The 23,160-nt window shown below is 42.0% G+C and overlaps 1 protein-coding gene across 3 annotated transcripts; it reads left to right on the top strand.

Moving 5' to 3' along the window:
* The first annotated feature begins 3,746 nt into the window (after positions 1-3,746).
* Positions 3,747-17,595, top strand: LOC310893055 (tetraspanin-7-like). 3 transcript variants are annotated; one of them, XR_014578672.1, is made up of 4 exons: positions 3,747-6,610; positions 10,847-10,888; positions 12,362-12,411; positions 15,632-17,595. XR_014578672.1 is itself a non-coding variant. In XM_083821562.1 (1 exon), exon 1 carries the CDS (start codon positions 4,959-4,961, stop codon positions 5,673-5,675), a length of 717 nt encoding a protein of 238 aa, XP_083677688.1. In that variant the 5' UTR covers positions 3,747-4,958; the 3' UTR covers positions 5,676-8,584. The 3 variants fall into 3 exon arrangements, 1 of the variants encoding a protein (XP_083677688.1); XR_014578673.1 differs by having other exon boundaries at positions 10,847-12,411; XM_083821562.1 differs by lacking the exons at positions 10,847-10,888; positions 12,362-12,411; positions 15,632-17,595 and having other exon boundaries at positions 3,747-8,584.
* Positions 17,596-23,160: the final 5,565 nt, after the last annotated feature.

Here is a 23,160-nt window from a genome sequence, read left to right as displayed (position 1 = left end):
AACAGTATGCTGGTATAACATCAGCAGGACACTATGGTGGCATTACAGGAGTTTAGTTTTCCCCAAAATGCAGGTACTTTGGCAGCAAACGTACCTCTCTGAGTGGTGACATGAAAATCTCATTCAGTTGTCTAAGGAAAGCAGAGCTGCCTTTCTTCTGAGAATCTATAGGTACTGGAAAGAGGTTGATTACCTCAGGGATATCATCATCGCAGCTGCAGCAAGGCCCTTCTGGCACCTCATCTCCCCTTTAACAAAGCAAGTCTCCTCCCCTACAAATTACTTAAAATAAGAAACTAGCATTTGGTAAATCAGAACTGGAACAACCTGAACTGCAGTTTCTCAGGTCCAAAGAACAGCTTCAGCTAGATGGACTAAGCAAACACCAACCAGAACATCACACTGTGTGGTTACTTCAGCCTTCCCTCAGAAAGTGTTATTTCACTTCCTTCCAGTAGCAAAAGAACTTGAGCTCAAGTCTCCCTTTTCTAGGTAGGTGCTCACAACCCTAACTTCCTGCAAGACCACAAAGGGAGGGGAAAGGACACGCTTCTTTCCCCTTGTGCTTTGCATTAGTTGCTAAACCAGTGTGCCCTTGAGAAGACCTACAGACGCAGACCTGGTGAGCACGGCAGGAGGAAGAAGAGCTGGTTTTGTGGATCTGCTGAGACAGAGGTGAGAGCTGGATACAGGTTGTTGCTGCAACCACAAAGAACTCATACAGAAAATCACACAGCTAGGAAAATGAAACGCCATCCAAACCCAGACTGCAACTGGGACAGGAGTTTTCAGAATCTAAGATCAGGAATTGATACTTTCATCCCTTTTGTGAATTAAGCTCGAAGTAGCAGCCGCCCATGTAATTTCAGATCTAATTTCAAATTTAATTTTCCTACGAGCAATCTTCAGCACTCAAAGGAAATTTATACTTTCATCTTTAGAATAATTCTAATTCTCTCTCCTAAGGTGGGGGATCAAGAAGAAAACTACAGAGAACATGATTAGAGAAGTGCTGGGATAAACAAAAGTATTATTTTTGTGGAGAAAATACAGTTTTCTTGAAATATGTAAATCTACAGTTCAGTTCAAGCAGGATATCTTCAGACCTTTTCATGTTTTATAAAACTTGAGACAGTCCTAAAAAAAGCAAACACATTTTCCACAACAATTCTGATTTTCAAATGAGAATTCTCAAACACAAAAAGAAGTATTTTATGATTAACTGTAAGTTGATAGTGCCTTTTTTTTTTTTTTCTTCTTTTTTTGAAGCTACCCCCTCTTCCTGTACTGTACTGGTAGAAGTCCTAAGCACCTAATCGTGCAGTAAAAAGGAAAATCTCTGCTTTAAGCAGACTGCTTTTCTGTGCCAAGTAGTATTGCGAAGCACTGCCTAATTAGATCTCTGCTATCACCCACATATCCTTCAGACTCACTGTTTGGCAGGTTTCTTCCTGCCACTAAATACCAGTTTTCTCTAAGATATGCTAGTTTGCAGTTTCCAAGGTCAATCTCACCACAGTTGCTGCCCATGTTTGTAACCACTCTTTGATAACTGGTGTTGCTGCTCTCACTGGTGGGTTACGCACCTCCAAGTCCTCTCTTACAGAATTTCCAAGACACTTTGCATTCCAAGATGACATGTAAAGGAATATCACTTCTCTTTCATCAAACTGTCAGTCCATATATGACATGCAACATCAGGAACATTTGTTCACAAGTATGATTTCGCGAGATTCTGTAACAGTTTTCTTTCTAAGATGCCAACATGTTTTATGATTCTGCCAATATCTGAAAAATCAAGCCATTCTAGTATGGTTATTTTTATACACTGAAGGTGTTTCATCATATACAGTTTTACGTACACTCAGGGAGCCCATTCCTGCTTCCTTTACCTACCCAAACAGTCCCAGTGGCACAGCTTATGAAAATGGGCAGAATTTGGCCCCGTCGACTCCTTTAACCCTGATTTAAAAAAAGCACAAGTGTTGATATCATCTGACATCTAATCTGGAATGCTTAACATGATTTCTGGAGGAAGTTCGGCACTTAACTGACAGTGAAACTAATAGTCATAATTTATTAAATATTTCATAATAGTACTAATAGATGACAAAACTTCTTTAAGGAGATGCTTTTAGATTTACATTTCCTTTACATCACCCTCCATCTCTGACACATGCCAGAGGAGCCTGGGTGGTGACAGATCTGCTCACATGCCCTGTATGCTCCCACCTGCTCCTTCCTGGCATAATACACCCTCAGATATCTGTGCAATCCTGTGCTGCCTAGCTGCCTTAACTGTAAGGAAAATTAATAACAGAAAACACATTATCTACGTTCCTTAAAGTGGATCTTTAAGGTCTTTAAGGATCTTTTAAGTGAATCTTCAAATTTGGGAAATATTCAAAAAGAGAATTCACTGGTTTGCCCTGTTGAAAGGGGCTGTAGCCCCTCATTAGGATTGTCCAACGTAGCAGGGGTAGCCCTTCTATGGGTTTCAGCTGTCTGCAGTCAAAGACCTAGTTCTGATAGCACCAGCTATGAGAAATGTCTGAAAAAATCGCTAAGTTGTGAGAAAGAACTGTGAGAAAGTACACAGAGCTGTGCCAGATAAGAAAGGCAACGCCGCAGCGGGTAATGTTGAGATGTGGATAGCCAGCAGTTCAAGGATTTGAAAGGAAAAACGCTGATATGAAATGGTGTACAATCCTGAAGGAAAAAACAGGTGGTTGGAAGATGGCAGCTCAGCAATGATCAACCCATTCCAAGGACAGCAAGGACTTTTCTCTGCATGACTGACAACTGCCTGGCCAACAGAGATTTACTGCTTCAGAGGAAACATTGCTTCATGAAATGTCACCTTCAGAGCCTCCCAAAACTGTATGTTCACTTAGGTGAGAAACTGTAAAAACCATCACCCGTTAGCCATCGGTTATCAAGTGCCAGACTGGCAAACCTCTAGTTTGTCTTTGTCACGATCTTTTATTATTCACTGGGGATATTAGCCACATGTTTTAGTGTAAAACTGGGTAATATAATCCAATGTACTGAGGGATACTTCTAGAGTATGAAGTCATCATTCCTGAATCAACTTGACATAAAGATCTGGGAGCCTCCTGAGAAGATCTGAGAATCAAAGGAAGTAGCGCAGAGTTGATCTGTCAAGAAACTGATGAAGAGCTCATTCTTGTAAAAAAAGGCAAGAGGAGAATCTGTAAAATGCAGGAATTATACAGACCCTTGCTACTTCAATTATTCACGCCTCTAACAGATTATGTCCCAGTGATGATTATGCTGTATTAATGCCTCAACAACTATGAATTTCTGAACATATATTAATGTGTTAAACTGATATAAAAGGCACCTCCTTTCCTCCCATGATTCTGTAACAGAAGGAAGCCAACAAAAAGTTTTATTCAAACTTCCACACAGAGATTACCATTGGAACACAATTAAACCCGAGATTTCAGTACTAAAGGAGTTTGATAAAGAGGTGAACAATAGGATAGTTTGACCTAACTTTTTGGTGTGACTATAGAATATACAAGCTAAAACGTACAAGTTTTATTTTACTCCAAGTTATATCAGTGGAAGTTGAAAGGTTTGTCTCAGGATGAGGCATTATAGAAAAAATAAAAAGAGATTGACAGATTGAAGTGCACAGACATCTAGTAAGCTGCATAGGTTTAAAGATCTTTCACCAACTTACAAAGCTGTAATAATACATATTTTATTAAAAATGTTAAAAAAAACATTTTAACAAAAGCAATATAAACATTTAATGGAAGTCTGGTAGTATGTCAGTATATAACAATTAATTTATTGAGCTGCTGAAGACATACGAAGGTCAAGTTTGTGTCTTGCAATGCCTTTGAGTCATTTTTGTTTTCAGATGGAGATGGTATGAAACCTTTGTAATCTTAAACAGAAGAGTACTACACACCCCTTGTGGTGTTGTTGAGAAATGCTAAAGAGAAATTGGTCATTTAGCATGAACTAGCTCTGGGGATGCTAATTCTATCTCTGCCTGAGATTCTGTTCATTTACAGTTTCGTTTTCAGCTCTTGCTTACCTGGCATGTAGGAGCAGACTATCTTTTGCAATGAGACTGTGCTGAAGGGGTGGTGTACAGAGAGGTGGACTCGTACCGCTTTCATGGGCCACTTGTTACACAGCATTCGCAGACATTCTTGCACAGCCATTTTATGCCTTCCCTACTTCTCAGTGCTATCACTGGCTAAATCAAGTGAATATTTAACAGAGTCAGGCCACCTGGAAAATAGTTTCCAACTGGGCAAATCAGGACAGAACGAACCGCTGACTGTGTACAGTTAGTTAACATTCAGGTATGGATTTAGTCTTGTTTCTTGAAAGCATCCTAAATACAACAGGTTGTCTAACAAATAAACAGAAAACTCTCTTTTACAATATTTTTATGCTTCCTGTGGATTAGCTGTATCTTGTTCAGGTGCTCCACCTAATGCATACTAAAAGTTGCTCTGTCCCTTGCCCAGACCCATCCTGGGCTGCATTTTATCCCAGCAAACGCTGATTTTGCCCGAGGAGCCCCTTTCCTCCGACGGCTGGGAGGCAGCCCAGCCTGGGCAGGGCAGCCTGAGCCCTCGTCCGTTCCCTTCTCCCCTCGGGTAGCGCACTCCGTTGTTTAAAACACAAACACCTCACGGCTCCGGAGGGCTGAGACCGTCCCGACCCGCCTCATGGGTGCGGGGAAGGGCCTGGGCCGGCTGTCCGCCCTCCGGGGCTGGCCGCGCCCCTGAGCCGAGGCAGTGAAAAAGGGGCCGGGGTGGAACAGAGGCACCACTCGCAGCGGGTCCCCGGCCACCTTCTCCTCCTCTCTCCTCCCTTCACCTCCCTGCCAGAGCCCCGGCCAAGGAGCAGCGCCCTCAGGGAGCGGCGGTGCTGACACTCGCAGCCGCTCAGCGCCCGCCGCGGGTGCCATGACGGCACTCAAGCTGTCCCTCATGGCCTTCAGCTTCGTCTTCTGGGCGGCCGGGCTGACCATGCTCATCATCGGCCTCTGGGCCAAGGTGTGGCTGGGCGGCTACCTGGCGCTCTCAGCCAGCGACTACCCCAACGCCCCCGCCATCCTCTTGGCCACGGGCACCGCCGTCATCGTCTGGGGCTTCCTGGGCTGCTTCAGCGCCGCCACGGAGCACCGGGGTCTGCTGCGCACCTACGGCGCCTTCCTGAGCGCCGTGCTGGTGGCCGGGCTGACCGCAGGGCTCTCGGGGCTCCTCTACCGCCAGGACGTGGCGCGGGGTTTCCAGGAAGGGCTGCGCCAAGCCCTGAACACTTATGGCGAGGACGAGGCGAAGGCGGACGCCCTGGATGCCTTGCAGCGTGCCTTTGCTTGCTGTGGCGTGGAGAGCTACCGCGACTGGCTCACGACACCCTGGGCGCTCCAGCAAAATGGCTCGGTGCCCCTCAGCTGCTGCCGGGGCCGAAGGGGCTGCCAGCTGAGCCCACCCAACGTGTATGGGTTGCACCGCGATGGCTGCTTCGGCAAGGTCTCGGCCTTTGTCAGCAGCAACATGTTTTCTGTTGCCACTGCTGCCCTGGGGCTGGCGGCGCTGCAGGTGATCGGCATTGTGCTGGCCTGCCTGATGGCTGCCCGCATCCCTGCCCACCCACTGGGCATCGCCACCCCATGCTGAGACTTTCCCCTAGTGCTGCTCCTTGTCCCCTCCAGCTCCCTTCCTTCCCTCAGATCCAGGAGACGTGGATGTGCCCCACCACCTGGAAAATCTTCTTCTCATCGCCCCCACTTCTACGTGAGCCTCTTCCTCCGCGCTCCATTTCTTTCCTGGAGCCTGTGTCAGGTACATCAACACCGCAGGCATCTCCACAGCCTCCTGTCCTGGCTGTGTCCCTTCGATGGCAGCAGGTCACCACTGCCCTCAGAGTCTCTGGACCTCTCCTGCAGAGTGGAGAGAGGCAGCACGGACAAGCGGCACGCTCTGGGGTAGCAGGGACAGCAGGGTCAAGGCTGACCAGTTTTCTGGGTGACGCAAATGCACTGAGGTACTGAAATGGGGGCCAGAAAAGAGGAGATGGTCTGTGCGAGCAAGAGAGACATATCAGCATTTCATCGGGTGAGTGTTCTTCTGAGACTGGGAACTGCTGACAGCTCGATGTTGCTGGAAAATGGGACTGCACAAGTGGCATGTCTGGTTTGGGGACACCAAAGCTGTGCCAGCAGGTGCCATCGAGGGCTACTCAAGGGACTGTCCAGCAGCATGCACCCCAACAGTGTTTCACTGTCTCGTGAATTCCCTGCAAAGATGTCCAGTTCTATACATTCGCTGTGTATGGACTCGAGCTGTCCGGGTCCTTTTCCTGCAGTGGTGTTTCTGATGCCGGTCTCCATCTGGAGGTGGAGCTGTAGCTCTAAGTACTGCTCCCTCGTGCAGGATGTACTTTAGCCAGGGCTTTGCGGGTTATGTTTTTGCAGGGCTGAGAAGACCTCAAACCCTGCTGGAGAAGAGGATGGCAAAAATTGTAGGAGCTGATCAGACTAGGGGTGGCAAGAGGAGGGAAGAGTGCATTTCCCTTCAGAAGTTTCTCCTGAACTTTTGCTGTTAATTTCAGGGTGAGCAGAACAGACTCAGTTTTATACAACAATTTCTAAAAACCAGCCTCTTTGACATTTTTCCTTTTTTCAAGGATCAGTCTCTGAGGCTCCCTACCTACTTTGTGAAGCAGATATAACCTATATAACCTAGAGGAAGCAGAGGACCCCAAGACTTGTGGGGTAGCCCTGGTGTGTGCAGGACAGGCAGCACTGTGAATTTAAAGGATTTTGTTTTTCCCAGCCTCTTTGGGTTTGTATTTGGAGCTGTAGGAAGAGCAAGCCCTGCACTGCAGAGGGTCCTGAACTTTCAGAGCTTCACCCCTGCTTCTTCCCTCTTCCTTAACATCTCGAAACTGGCCTTTTACCTGTCTCCCTGCTGGCAGCACAAAGGCATGCTGAGCACCCTAGCAAACTGGGGAGGGAGGATTTCAGAAAAGAACTGGGAAACACAAAAGAACTGCAGGAGTTAACATCTTTCAGAAATGTAGCTAGCAAACCGTGGAGAATGGACAAATGCCAACAAATATGAGCGGGACAGGAAATGTGCCATGAAGAAGGAGAGGACTGATAGCTTGGGAGGGTGAAGTTCCTCAGGGGGTAAGAGCTCTCATCACCCTCTTTAAATTCTCACAATTTCTGTCCTTAAATGCACCTTGTCTTGGTATTTCTGTGCTTTCCCCTTTCACTCCAATACTGAAAATGGACTTCTAGGATTTTATGACAGTGCTTCTGGGGTTGAAGCCAGAGCAAAACTTGTATTTCACTCCAAAATATTCTGATTTCAGGTATCTTTGCTGCTTGTAAATGGTTCATACCATTTAAAAATACCTGGAAAAAACTACTGTCTTTTGTGATAGTGAAGCCCTTGACCCCGACAGTCTCCTTTTGTTTGAGAAAGGGATTGGTCAATTATATGGTGAATTTGTCCCCCCTGTAAAACTGTAACTATTTCTGACCTGAGGACAGTGCTGCAATTTGTCCTGTTAATCCAGATTAACTGCTTCAATCCAGAATGCTATCTACAAGCAAAAATCTATAAGGAGCAGCAGTGAGTATCCAGCACTCACTGCAGTCCAGGCACACAAAACTGTTTTTGCTGCTATATTTATATAAATGGTCTTTGCTTGTGGAAATAATTTCCTTGGGGTCAGTTCTTTTGACCAAAGCTCACAATATCAGAAGTGTAGAAAGAGGAAATGGGTTTCATCCTGATAATTTCTGCGTTTTGAGGTGGTGGGGGGTAAGATGCCCTCGTCTCACAGGGTTTACAGGGCCTTGCTTAAGATACAAAGGCTGTAGTATGCCTTTTGGGCAAACAATTCGTGTCTGCATGAATGGAGTTTAGGATTCTGGATTAACAGTTATGTTGTGCTTGAGTATTAGCTGTGGCTTTATTTAACTGTCCATTTGCTAAGATGTTAGGTGGCTACATTAAGTAGTACAATAATCACATTCCAGGTGAAGAGTGCAATGTAAAAAGGTTTTGTAGTCATTTAACTATTCATCTGCATAGATGAACTATGGAAATGTGTTGGAAATCTCTCTTTATAGAGAAAATGATGCTTCATTTTTTAGCATGGATTTTTTTTATTGTTTCTTATTTTACGTAAAATCATTTTTATTTTTGTTTGTGAATGTCCCTGTACTAACACATTTTTGTTGTGGGTTTTGTTTTGTTTTTGAATTGTGCACTAATGGAATTCCTGCTGTATTCTGGAAATCATTGTCATTTTGTGCAGTCTTACCAGTGGGCAAAATGTATAATCTGTGTGGGAAGTGGTACTTCAGAAATAAAGTATCAAGTGTTACGAGCAATGCAAGTCCCTGTTTTGCATCCAGGTCAGTACTTGTATTTCAGAAAGGCTCTGCACAATTCAACAAAGTGTAAATGAAATGTCGTGTACACTGAAATGTAAAGACAGAACTATACTGTGTTTTTTTTTAATTATTATTATTATTTAGAAAGATCAATTAAAGAAACAATAACACAAACATTGTGGAGAGTGTGAAAGAGGGAGGTGGAGTTGCACCATATTTATCACAACAGTTTTCACCTGAATCAATCAGATTTGAAAGCTTACAAGAATATGGCAGTGGTGTTTTTTTTTTTTTGCTCCACTGATTACTAAAATTATTTCTGGTATTGATCCTGACTGCATTATATGACAGCTGTCAGTCAGAATGAAGGACGCTGCTAAAACATAATCAAAAACCTTGTGTAGATATTCACTTCAGTGCACTTGCTTTATTCTTAAACTGTTAAAATAACCCTTAATCAGAATAGGAGTGATATGACCAAGCTTTAAACATACCAGTGCATGTTTGTGTGGTGGCCAGGCCTGAGTCTCAGGATATCAACTTAATGTGATGAATAATTCAAAACGTAAACCATCAGTCTACACTCTTGGTCTACACTCACTGAAATAGAATAAACCTTGGCATATGATCACAAAAAGGTTATGCATACTTGTATCAGTGAAGATTTCACAGACCAGCTGTGAGTTTTAGTTGACTGTTTATTGCTAGTTCCGAGAATAATCAATAACATTAACTTTTGTAACTGAATGGCAGAAATGTCATTCTTTTCTAGTAACTCCCAGATGAGCATATTCCCAGTAGCTGTTACAGTTGTCTTGAATTCTTTGTGTTCAGTTACCAAACTTTAATTTAATTTTAAAATGATTTAGATTAAATGTTATTTTTGTTCTGGATGGTCAGAATAGCTGTAACTGGAAAATGTTAAAGCAGACGGCACCATCCAACCCTTGCTGGAACACGTATTTGTCTTCTGTCATCCTGTCAGCACAAAGTCACTCATCAAAATGGTATACTTGAATATGAGCTGATCCCACCATTTACACAAACATTAGCTGTTATTTAATCGATTAAAATACATACTAAAATAAGTATAGGAGCAGGCTATGTTGCAACTGTAGAAACAACAGTGCTGTTGTTTGGACAGGCTGAAATTTAGGATTAACAGGGTGGTAAGATTAGAACCTTGTTATGAAACAGGGTCTATTTTATAACGATGATCTAGAATGCCAAGAATATGACTCTTTCAAATTTCAAGAGTGTTTGGATATTTTTTGCTACATCAGTTACTTACTCTACGTGTGTGTAGCTGAATTTCACATTACAGATAGCCAGAACTAAAAATGGGCTTTGTAATGGATCGGGAATCCTGAGAGGAGATGGCTTTCCTGGGCCACTTCCCTGTCACATCTCAAATTATGTCTCAAGCAGCTGAGAAAAGTAAAGTTGAAGGAAGCCACTGCAGTTTTGCTGAGAAACCAATGAAAGTATCACAATTTAACCCTGTTTTCTTGTGTCCTCCACTGTTCTGTTCTGCTTTATGAGGCAGTGAAATTCAAATATCAAAGGATATGGTGTTCCCGCATTATCAAGGAGGACATAAACACATGCACACAAACATTTTCAGAAGCTTTGCATTTATTGGTCAAATATGCAAATTTGTTTGTGGATGAAATAGTAACAGAAAAAAAATCGGGGCTATCTAAGCCCCATTATGTTCTGTCCTTGTTATTATCTCTCATTTGCAGCGAACACTCAAGACTGTCTATTGCAGAGAGGAAATCTTTTGTAAATGATTTTAATCCATGTAATATAATTTAGTAGAGAATCTTATCTGGACTACAGGATTAAAATTATCAAATTAAACATTATTTCAAATGCTCTAATTCTATAAAGATTTCTCTAATCTGCTTGAAGCTGTTTCTGTGAAGCCTTGCTTCTCCTTTTCTCCTGTTCTGTTAATGTCTGGAGTCATCCTTGGGCTGGATTCACAGCAGCAAGCTTTTGAGTTAAGTAGTGTTTGAAGCTTGAATCTTGAGATGCATGCATCTTAAGGTACCGGCATTTTAAAGCGGTGATACGCTGTTGTAATAAAACCTAAGAAAAGCAATCTTTCCTATCTAGTGTTATTCATTTCCAATAGCTCCAAATCTTCCAGCTCACTAAGTTGGAGTGCTGGGAGCATCCCTGGTCGATTCTGGGACTGACTGGAGAGTTGGGATTGGTAGTATCTTGGTTATAATATTAGTAAGAGTAGACCTACTGATTTCTTACCATTTTGAGTGTGTCTTCCAGGGCTGTTTCTGTGCTGTTTCATTTCCTGACTGTGCAGTGAGCACTACACTGGGTTGCTGCTGCCTTTTAGTGATTTATAGGCCAAGTAACTAAAATGGTAGTGTTGGGAAAATGACCTGCACAGCACAGTGCTCTACTTTCTAGGTCTTCAACATTCCTGCCACGACATAGAGGAAACCTCTTCAGGTAATGGATGTCTTTTACATTGTTTATGACATTTGTTGTTGACAAGATGTTTTTTTGACAAGACTTCTTGAAAAGACTTTTTTGAAAAGATGTTCTTCTCCGTAACTGTGCTGGGGTCATATGCCATGTTCCTTGGCCTAGTGTACTTGTCTCCCTGTAACCCCCAGATCCTGGCATTCTTGTCAGATGGAGGTGGAGGCCAACTGCATTAGCACCTTGAGTTTTGGTGCAGAGTTTGCCCACAATAATTACAAAAGGAAATATGAATCCAACAGCTAAATATGCCTATCTTGTGACTGGAAACAGATCTGCTTGCTGAAACTGATGAAGAAGACATCAGGATGCCTAGGTAATAAGCAGAATTCTGAAAACAGCTGCTCCACCTCTTTCCAAGGACATTTATATGTGATTCTGGGCAAAATTTCTCCGTGACACTGTTGTCTCCATGACTTGTTTCTGGAGCTGATTGACCATTGTCTTCAAGTACAGTCCCATTTTGGAAACTCATTAATCCAAGATATTGCAAAATATCCCACTAGTGTGGCACGTGCACACTTTCTTGTCCATTTTGCCCTTCCAAAACCTGTTTCTGTAGCTCCCCTTCTTATTCACACAGTGTTGTTAACTATAATGCTCATCTAAGCTGTTGGGTTTTGGCAGATTTCAGGGTACCTTGAGCCAACTCCTTCCCACCTCAGGAGTCCAGCAGTCCTTCCAGGTCCGAGTTCCTGGTTCGACTGGTTTTTGAAAAGAAACCTCTTTATCTGCCTGGCTTTACTAACGGCAGCGTTCTAGCTCTAGTAGTCACCTTCCTGTTTTTTAATCATATGAAAAATTTGGCAGAAAGTCATGATTTTCAGAAAACTATTTTTCTATTAGGTAACATTTATTTTTTACTAATGCAAACAAACAAAACTATACATCTTCTTTGTTGGCTTGGTGGTAGATTTTGTTATTGCTATTGCTAGAAGCTATTTTTTTTAAGGAAAAAAAAAAGTGGTTTTGGATGAGCTCTGGTGATTATTAAATTGAATTAATGAAGTTTAGAAGGTACCAGTGAGCAAACTCATCAGAAAATAAAAATGTCAGCAGATATTTTCTGGAGAAAGTGGAGATAGAATTCAGGTCTTTCTTCCAGACATGTTCCAGACTCCCAGACACTGATCTTCATGGTTTGAAAACAGTGTGGAGATTAATTTTAAATCTCATGTTGGAGGTCATTAGGACATATACCCCCTATTAAATTAACTGCTTAATGCAGGTCTCCCTAACAAATAAAAGTGGAGATGTGAGTGCTGTTCTGAAGCCAGCTTTCTAACATGCATTATAAATGTCATGCTTCCAGTGTGTCAGGGATGCCATCCTTTATTTCCATTCTGTATGATGTTCTTTGTGTCCTTATAACATTCACATTTATTTATTACTCAATTTTTAGCTCAAGACACTTTTCATCATGTTCTTTTCCTTTTGCAGGAGGCTTAGCAGCAATGTTGAAACACCATCCTGTCCCTGCAAGCGATGCAGTAAGATTTCTCTAGTACTTCCTATACATTTCACCTTTTTTTTCCAAAAAAAAAAAAAAAAGAAAGAAAAAAGAAAAAGACAGTACTAATTTTCATCAAGCTAACACTGTAAAATGTCTTGTTTGGTTCTAATTTACAATATGAAACAGATTAATCTGCTTGCCCACAAAGCCTTCTATTATATAAAAAGCACTGCTTTCCTTAAAGCCATTTGTTTTTTTGAATTTGCTCAATGTTACTATCTAAGCTTTAAGAATGTAATTCCCCTGATGCTGCTTCCTCTTCAGCTTTTAATTATGACATTGCAGTAGAAGGAGCATGCTGCTGGTCAGCTCCGTAGTTGTTATATTTTTGGGAACTGCATTTCCTTTGTTCTTCCCCCTAGCTTTTGTCATATTGATTATTTCTATCTTTCTGGTATTTACATGATTTCAGGACATGCTATTCTGCTTCAAATGAGATTTAAAATGCATTTGACTGCCTAAATCTCAGATCAGTTATCTCAAGTCTAACTTGATCCAAATTATTATAAGACTGAATCTTGGGACTCTTTTCCAGAGCTGGTTGGCACAAAGCTGGAAGCCACTGGGAACTTAAAATAAAACTTAATTTCTCAAAAATTGCGACTCTATGTTCTTTTGTTCTACAGTACTACTGATGGAGACCTGTATACTTGATTATAAAAAACACTATTGTGCATCCTATACAGTAGTGTGTGCAGATGTCCATATATCATTTGCCCTAGGGTCAGCCACTGGACATTATGAGTGGGCTGGCAGAAACAGAGAGAGCACCTTCCAGCATTTCTGGAAGGCCTCTGCCCTTTTTCTGCAGTAAGGCCAAGGAGACCACTAGGAACTGGACGGTTTCACCAAGGACAGTGCTCATTCAGACTAAAATACAAGGAATCAGCTGCTCTTGCTGGCCATGTGGATCAGCCCAAGAGCAGTCAGGGTGCATGGTCCAGGAAGACGGCACTAACCCATCATGAATCAGCACACAGAAGGTTTGCAGTGTATACTGGGACCCATTACAGCCAAGGTGTTTATAAGAGGTTGGTCTCATTCAGTGCTGCGTTCCTGATAATCAGCATGGCTTAGTACAAAACTCTGTGCAACAAGCAGCTGAAACAAATTCTTGTTGTGTTCCTACCCCAAAAGAAAAAGCTTTAATGTTAATATAGAATTTCAAATCACAGAATCACAGAATGGTTGAGGTGGGAAGGGACCTCCAGAGATCATATAGTCCAACCCCCTGCTCAAGCAGGTTCACCGAGAGCATGTTACACAGGATGGCATCCAGGCGAGTTTTGAATATCTCCAGAGAAGGAGACTCCACAACCTCTCTGGGCAGCCTGTTCCAGTGCTCTGTCACCTGAACCGTAAAGAATTTCTTCCTCATATGGCGATATTTATATTGGCAAATATTTATATCCAATTTCTTAATAGCACTAATTCTTCTACACAGTTTATGAAATGTCTTGCAAGTCTCATCCTTAGCTATAGTACACCTCCCATCTGAGATAAGACAAGTTTGGATTTTATTTTTCCAGTTTTGTGTACAATTGGACAAGCAATACAAATTATAGTTCTAGGTACAGTAAACCTTTGTTTTGACAGTTTTTACAGAAAGCATAACTAAAACCACCAGATCTTCTGTTTTATGCCCCTGGTTCGTAAATTGCCCCTTTGTAGATCTAAAAGGTACTCTGTTCCCAAGAATGTTTGCCTTGTGTAAGAGGCACTAAGGACATTCTGCTAAGCCTGTACTCTTACTAAAAATGCTTTGTTCTTTATATACACATTAATTGAAACCAAAGCTTTCATTTCTTTTAGACCTTAATGTTGTATTAATATTGTATTAATATTGTATTACTATCATCCAGAAGTCACTAGTTTTGATGATATTAAGAAGACTGCATCCATCCTTTCCAGAAAGCTGTTCAAAGGTTTGCACTTTCTGTGGAAGACCTAGACATGATATTATACCTTTTTTCTTCCTAAAGTTAGTTTAGACTTAGCAAGTCATTGAGTATAGGAAGAAGTAAAAAGGCAGTTTTGAGGGATCCCGAGAACTACATATATTTTTAGTAAATAAACAGTACCTTGATGTCCCACTGCCCCTCTGGCATTTATTGTCATTTCATGACACTGTGTTTCTTCCATGAAATATCATTATCCCACTCAGAGACAAGAAGATGCTTTATAACCCACTGATGGGGGGAGTCAGAGGTTTCTGTGCAGAGTAGAAACTGAAGAGGGAAAGAAGGCAAGCCAGAAGGACCTAAGCATATGGCAGCAGGGGTCTGTCAGACCTGTAACAGCCTTTAAAGGAAATGAGTGAGTTCAGGATGTAGAAGGGCGACCTGTAGGGTTTTCTGGTTTTGACACGTGGTGTTACCTGGGATCCTGACTCCAAGCAAGCCACTTATGAGAGCAGATGTCAAACTGAGTGTCTGGCCTAAGCTTGGGATTTTTCTTCTCAGGGCAATTTTCCTACAGTTAATAGTGTGGGCGCTTCTCCTACAAGCTTTCTGAGACCTCCTCATTCAATAAATCTGCTCTGACAATACAGCTGGCATCTCTAAAAGCAGTCAGCTACATTACAATGTAGCCGCAGGAAAATCTTTTTTCTATCACTGCCAGTGCCAGTCACAGCAGTGTTCTTCAGTGATTCTCACTGAATTTCATCAGGGCCGTGCTGCTGAGCTGCATACAAGTGGCAACAGGGAAAATTAAGTGTTTGCATTTGTCTTCCTGTGGAGCAAAAGCATTGGACGGACACCTTATGTGACAAATGCATCCCCATCTCCTGGACAGCAAGAAGGAAACAGACCTCACTGCCTATGCCACCACAGCCCCCCAGATCCATGTTCATTTATGCAGGCCTTGAAGGAACAGCAACCTCCTGGTGATTTTACAGCTTTTGGTGCTGTGTTTTTATAGTCTGTATAAACAGACACAGAGTGGGTCGATGCAGTGTGGCGGTGTTGTGCTGGCACCAGAGAGATCATAGCTGGTGTAGAGCTCTTTGCTGACACGAGCGAGTTTATGTTCAGAAATAAGGAGTATTCTGAAATGGGAATGTTAAGTGAGGGTATCAATTCATCAGAACAGACACCAGAGAGAGGAAAATACCACATTATTTTCTGAGGGATTTCTTTGGAAGTCCATTGCTCTAGATTTTTTTTTTATTTTTATTTTTATTTTTTCATTTTCAGCTTTGCAGAAGAGGACCTGGCAGCTGTGGAGGATGAATCAGAGTCAGCAGTGTGCCCTTGAAGCAAAGGCATTCAACCGTGTCCTGGTCTATATTAAAGTGCAGCCAGCGGGTCCAGATAAATGATTAATTCTCTGCCTCTGGTACTCGTGAGGTTTTATCTGGAGTACTGTGTCCAGTTTTGGACAAGAAAATGTTGACCAGCTGGAACTCATCTGGTTGAGGGCCACCAAGACTGGGAGCTGGAGAGTGTGATATATGAGGAGGGGCTGAGGGAGCTGGGTTTGTTCAGCCTGGAGAGGAGCAGGCTTGGCGGGTGGTCAAATTGCTGTCTTCACCTGTCTCATGGCTTGATTTTAGGGTGCCCAATATGCAGTTCTCTGGGTATCAGAGCTGTTTACATTTGCAGATCCTGTTTGATGCTCCGTGTTTGACCATACAGTGGTTGCTCATAGGAACTGAGACACGACAGTCACACTTCAGGTCTGAGGCAAAACTGAGAGGAAAAGAACAACCATTACGTGAGCAAACACAGCATGTAGGATACTGCCAACTACCACTGGGAAGTCACAGCATCACACCTCAAGACAGATCCTGGCAATCAAACATTGCTTACAGGGAGGACGAATGCTTAATTTCAGTCCCATTATGTCAGGGAAGAGAAGCAGTGATTATTTCACTACCTTATCCAGCCATTTCAGGACAACTCAGTTAATATTTATGTCCAGAGATTTTATACATCATTCATCATCTTCTGTTCCTATTCTCAGACCAGGATGACTGATTGGAACTGTGCTGAGCGGAGGCACTCCGGATGAGGAGTACTAGTTCCCATTGTGCAGTTGTCCTTCCCTCACCCGCTCTTGTGGAGGTTTTCCTCTCAGGAAGGACTGAAGAACTATGGCATAGCCAGGAGCAGAAACCCAGAGGAGCCCAGGACAGACGTCCAGCTGGTGAGTCCCCATGGCTCAGCGAAGCACCATGCTGTCTAGCTGGGGCAGAGCACACCCTGGCATAGCTAACCCTGCTTCTGGTTTCAGTGACGGCTCCCGCAGAGCCAACTGAAGCATCTCTGCATGCCGCTTCTGGGGTTTACTCACTGTGGTCACCGGCTTGGATGGGTCTGTACTCATTGTGTACACGAGTCAAACCGCTGCTTCATAGAAGGACTGAATCAAACTTCTGGAAAAACATAACCAAATGTTGAACAATAGTCACTGAATGGTAACAGATGTTACTACACAAGTCAAGTGTTCTTGATGCCTTGCCTCAGCATGCAGCAGATTTTGGACTAGAATATAGCTAAACACAGCCCTGCGTTTTTATTTTCTATATCATGGGAATGTGTTACACACTCTGAATAGGCCAGGATAAATGCAGTTTATAAATGTGCTATAAATCCTAACCTGGTAAGAGAAACTTGATATTGAAAATATGCTTTTGGGCATATTTCATCTACATGTAATTTACAATAAGCTTCATCAGAATGGCTGGAAACTTGCATCACGGTACTGAACTGACTAAACAGTATGCCTTGAGGTTATAGTTGGGCACTTTCATTTGTGTGAGTACATCTTAGAAAGCAGGAGATCAAAGGTGTCATCTCAGGAAGTACCCTTAGGCACTCTGCTGAACTGCAGTGCTTGCTGAGACAATGCTTCTTCGGAAATAGGAATTTTGCAGACACAAGTGGGAAGGTTTCCCTTTGGATAAGTCCTTTGCTCAGCAGTAGACTGCAAGCAAATTTAGGGAGTAACATTATTGTTGAACATTGGCAAAGCAGTGCTTTGAAGGGATTCATGCCTTTTATGTATACATTTGTGTGCACATGCGAAATATGAGTCAGTAATACAATAACTTTTTCTCACATAATCAGTGCTAGGCACTTTAGCTGGCCATCAAAAGCTCAGTGAAGATCACTGATTCTACAGTAGAAATAAATAAAAATTTAAAAAAGTCACTGATACCCAGAATTGATCAAACCAGTTTCCATCTGACAAAGGAATGTGCTGGTGAAAACGGCAGCCTGCACGCTCTTAATCTGGTTGTTTGTATAGTTAGGCAAGCAGCAGAACTGTCTCTCTAACACAAATAAAGCAAGATTAATATCTTGAGGGCTTTGTTAATTGACAAGTACAAAGAAAGTAATTAAGAATTAAGTTACCAGTATGTCGTTGGCTCAAAGCCCTATCAGAAGAAGGTATTGGAAATATGGACATCTTTTACGCCACTCGCTACTCTATGGCAGAGGCAAAAAGGACAGTTAGAGGACACAGGCAGAGCAGTAGGAGACACTTTCTGTCAAAAATAGCAGAAAACCAGACACATACCCATGCCTCACGTAGACCAATACCATTGTGGGCTACAAAGACGATGTTGTGAACATGAGAAGGAATGACTTGGCTGTTCTGGGCCACAGATCATCTCACTAGGAGCGATGAACTGGTTCCTGAAATCAGAGCCATTATGATAGACTTATTCTGATGACACCATCTGACACAGTGCTTGAAAATCTGAGATGCAAAAAAAAATGAAACCAGCTCAAAATAAAAGGCACTATATACTTAATTTCTTTACTGTCTGACAGAGCCCTGATACATTCTCAGCATGAGTAAAGCTAAATCATGAAATCAAATTAGCACTTTTCAAAGTAGAAAATAAGAAGTAGGAGAAGAAAAATACTTTAATTTGCTATTTAACGCTTGCAACAGATAGAATAATTGAATAGATTAGTGGAACATCTCTGTGAAAACATGGTTATTGAGAAAACATCATATAGAGAAATCTAGAGAAAACATCAATATTGTGCAAGTTTAGCACATTAATTCCAGGAACCTTTTCATAATGCCCTTATATAATAATTTCCTCTTCTATTGTTCTGTATTCTAAACAAACTTCTCCCTTTGAAACATGCAATTACCAGCTTCAAAATCCATATTTTGTTAGAATAAGTAGGGAACCTAAAGCCCCTTATATAAAGAACAGACAAGAAGTCAGTTGTTCACTTAACTCCCAGGCATCTCATTTCTGGGCAGAGTATCTATGTATTTTGTAAAGCTGACTGTAAGAAAATGTTTGCACTTTGACAGAGCGGGTATTTGTCGGGAACATTAATGCCATTTCTGGCAACAAGAACGGTCCTATACAGTTTCATGCTAAGCTACTTTTTTTCTTCTTTTGCAAATCACCATCCTGTACTCTGTGGTGACACCATGAACATAACCGAAGGCTCCAAATACCAAGCGGGTGTGGGAGGTTGGAGAAATCACTTCAAAGCCTGGCAGTGCTGCTTGTCATTCAGATTAAAATGGTGCACAGGCACATTTTCATAGAGGGTCGTTTTCACACAACAGAAAAACACCAATTTGATATAATTCTATTAGATATTATAAAGCTGACATGAATATTTTACTTGATGCAGACGTTGGTCAGCTCTTTCAGATTTTGTGTTTGAAAAGTAATTTTTATCTCCCTTTTTTGCAACAATCAGGCTGAGCAATTTTTAGGCACCCAATAATTATGCAACTTGTGGTATTTATCTGATGGGCTAGGTTGGACTGTTACAGCCTGATGTTATATTGATTTTCTGAAAATATATTTGTTAATGTTATTTAAAGGACAGGAATGACTACAAGGCTGTAAGCAACTCTAGCAAATTTTTAACAGCGTAATGGACACAGTGAAGCCCAAGAGACCATGCTATCAAGCCAGCAAGCTGGTTTCCAAGGGGTAGACCAGGCAGATGAATGTCACGCAGTGTCCTTTCGGAGTTGTGGGAAACCCCTCCAAAGCCCCCGTAGAACAAAAGCAGGCCCCAGCTCTCTTTTGTAGGCCCCAGCTCAGAGCATCACCAAACCGAGGCAGTCTCAGAGACCTCACACTAAACAGCCTTGGACCCTACAATGGGGGGAAATGGCAAAGAGGAAACCCCGCTGACCACAGCTGTGGAAAGAGGTTTGTTTGCTCCAGCAGGCTGGTCCCTCCTCACAGAGTCTCGGATGGCCTAAATCCTGCCGAAGCCTGGTCACAGGCAGATCTTAGCAGACCCTGCAGTGCTCCCTATGAGCTGCCCTTAGTGATGTTATATGGTTTCTTAAAGGTTTTAAGATACAACACATCTATAGAATGCCTTCCCTTTCACTGATTTGTATTTTGTTCTCTGATTTGATTCCTCCACCTCCCCCCCAAAATAATAATAATAATAATAAAAATAAAAAGTCATCACTTTCCTGTTTCATTGGACTTGAGTTAGGCTCTTCTGATTGTGAATTTTTACTTCAGGTATTTCTTCCATGCAGAGATGAACATCTTTTTGTTTTGGTTTGGACTTCCCAGGCTGATATACCTTTGGGAAATTTGAGCTGTCCTAAGCGAATGCCAGAAAACGTCCTTTGGGACATTTGCCATGGGTCACTTACACATGTGTTCAGGCATGGCATGATTGAATATCCATTATTTCAGAGACTGACCTTGCCCATCTGAAAACATAGAAATAAAAAATGTTATACCTTTCTTGCAGCTAGAGACACAGAGTGCTGAGTTAAAAAAATATCATAAAAAAAATGGCTCCAGCACTGACGCATTTGCTGCAGACTGCAGATACATTCTCTATATGGGCTGAGTGGGCTGAGCTGTCACCTGCACTCAGTTTTGTCACCTGGAGCCACTTATATCAATTGTGAAAGGGATCTCATTGTACATTTACATAAATTCAGTTGATACAAAGTCAAGCTTTTCCAAAAAGGAATTTAACTTCTGACTGATCTTAAACAAAGCCTACCTAGAAAAATCTGTTTAACTTCCCTAGGAACTGCTGGGGCCCTAAGTATCTGTAAGTGTACATATTTCAGTACTTTACAGAACGAAAATGTGACAGTGCACAGAGATGCAGGAACTCTTCAGTAAGCACTGAATCGGGCTGTTGGATGTAGGTGGGGTCCTGTGGCACCACACAGAGGTACCAGCTCTCAGCAGAAAGCAGCATAGCCTTGAGAGTAGAGCAAGCCGTCCCCACACAGAGTCAGTCTCAGCATCTGTGCCGTGACTCCCCACATCCTTAATAATGCCTCTCACTCTTCAACATATCTGCTCTTTTCTGTCTGTTCCACATCATTCACTCCTCTCCTGTGATGGTAACACTCCACTGCTTTCAGTCACTTAAACATTCCCCTGAGACTTAAAAGAGATGCTCTGTTAGCCTTCAGTCCCGGGTAATTTTCACCAGGTGTAATTACAGTCTGACTTGTCTCCATTCACCCTGAAACTTCACTTTGAAATTCTCTGTGGCTGCTTCCTATTAGAAAAGCCATTTCACTTCACTCGAGGTGATTGCACTTCACAAGTGAGTAGAGTGATTTCTAAACACAGCTTGAAAATGCCTTCAGCTGAGGGTTACTCTTGCCTTTTTTTTTCAGGCAGAATTCAGTAAAAGTGTTGGTCAGTAAAGGAGCTGGAAATTGAAGCTTGACATGTACACATCTGAGAGGAGTCTGTCCGATAAAGAGAAAAGTAAAATAATCCCTTTTTCTTTTTGAGAGCTGACTTTTCCCCTGGCAAGGTAAATTCAATTACAATAACTGCACTGATTTCATTGCAGTACCACTGGGAGCACTCTAAATCCATAAAATAAATTAAACACAAAGCACATATGATAGATATATGGAAAATTATTCCAAGCTCTTTCTGTGCAATATTAATATATTATTTATCAAAGCTTGTGAGCTTCCTCACAAGTCAGGGATGAATGTTTTTAGCCACAACTGGCTTGTAATAGCAAAAGAAGAAGCGTTGCTGCTCACTGTTAGGAGAGTGCCTCTTCGCAGAGGACTTAGTAAGAGGGGAACTTCTACTGCCTGTCCATCACTGAGATTAATTCAGATCCCATTACATAAGCTTTGTGGAAATACATTTTCTCTGTTTCTGTCATCTCCAGTTGAGATAGTTTGGGATTTAATTTTGAAAATTTAAAATTTTATTTTTTCCCGACAAACTGGTTATAAATCTCTTACTAGCTGAGAGTGTACAATGTGCAAAGATGTGTAAGTATATTAGACATTAGCAAATGGGTAATAATGAAAAATGGTTATGAAAAAAATTCAGAAAAATGACCCTGTCTGCAAGTGTCTTGCAAGTGTAGTGTTATGATTATCTCTCAATAAGAGATTGCATAAAAGGTGATTTTTAGCTTCCAGATGTCAAGAATGTATTTGTTGATTCTTAAGTCTATCTTCAGGCAAGTCTTGAATTTTAAATGCTGTCACTGGGTGAATGCATAATTAATGCAATATGCAATTAAGGTAATGGCTAATTAATTGCTCTTATAGTTCATTTAGGAAGCCTGTTTTTAATACTAGTTACCTGGATAATACCTGAGATTGCTGCAAATGCTTTTAACGACACATTAAATCAGGCATGATAGAGTTAATGAATTACAATATTTTCTCTTCTGATGACACTAGTAATGGATTCTGTAGGAATATTAACCAACAAAATTGGACATTTAATGAGTACATTCAGAACTGGTTCATGTTCAAGCTAGTTAAGTCACATACAAAATGTCAGCTTTTGGATTAATTTATCAGAGGGAATAGGAGGCTGCTCATTTCTGAACCTTTCATTTCCACTTCAACCCATTGATATCATCAAATGTAATTTTTGAAGTTAATGGAGACATTTCCCTACGTGTACCGAATGTAGCTCCCATTGACGGTATTAAACTCTCCTGGGGAGAGAAGGGGAGTGGGAGGAGCTGGTGTGAGCTAATTAGAAACACTCATTATGTATTATTACATGTAGGAAAGGTATATGGTGTATACTTAACGCATGCCTACAGCAGTGGTGACCGAGCAGACCTGTCGGACTCCCATCAGGTAATGAGCGAACGCGGAGCAGCACCTTCTTAGCTCAAAAGAATTCAGACTGCAGAGCCTGAACTTGCTCTCTGGCTTAGGGAAGGTATCAGACTTACTGGCTACAAAATCTTTCTCATTGCAAGGTTAGTAACGATTAGGCCAGGTCTGACAGTAAAGCAGAGCTGCTGCTGAGAGACCCACCCTACCTCCAAATACTGGACCATAAGACAGGGGAAAAAAATCCCTCCACTTCAAAGTTTTTATCCACTGATCTAAATTTTCCAACTAAATTTTAATTGTATATATTTTTCTAGGAAACAAAAGGCCTGGACTGAAGTCCATGCTTCGTATCAGCTACGAGAAGGAGGTGGGACTGCTGCAACCATATTGGTGTAACTGCCTATACTCATACAGCCCACCCTAAAAGGCTCAGGGGTGGAGATCTTTCTTTTTAAGCAGCCTCAGGTGGTAGCCAGAACATTGCTGGAGGTGAGACAGGTGCCTGCATCCTCCTTTGGGAGTCCTAAAGCAGTCCCCAGGCAATAGGCATGCATGTCCGTAGTGAAGCCAGACAGACCACAATCCTGATATCCCACTAAAGCGACCACCCATTAAACCCCTTTCCCAAACCAGCATCAGTTATCCACACCTTAGTACCGTGGTGAAAGAGGGGGGAACA

This window comes from Anser anser, assembly GCF_964211835.1.
Source record: "Anser anser genome assembly, chromosome: 1".
Taxonomy (NCBI): Eukaryota; Metazoa; Chordata; class Aves; order Anseriformes; family Anatidae; genus Anser; species Anser anser.
The sequence above is the reverse complement of the archived record's forward strand: the minus strand, read 5'-3'. Positions and strand labels throughout refer to the sequence as shown.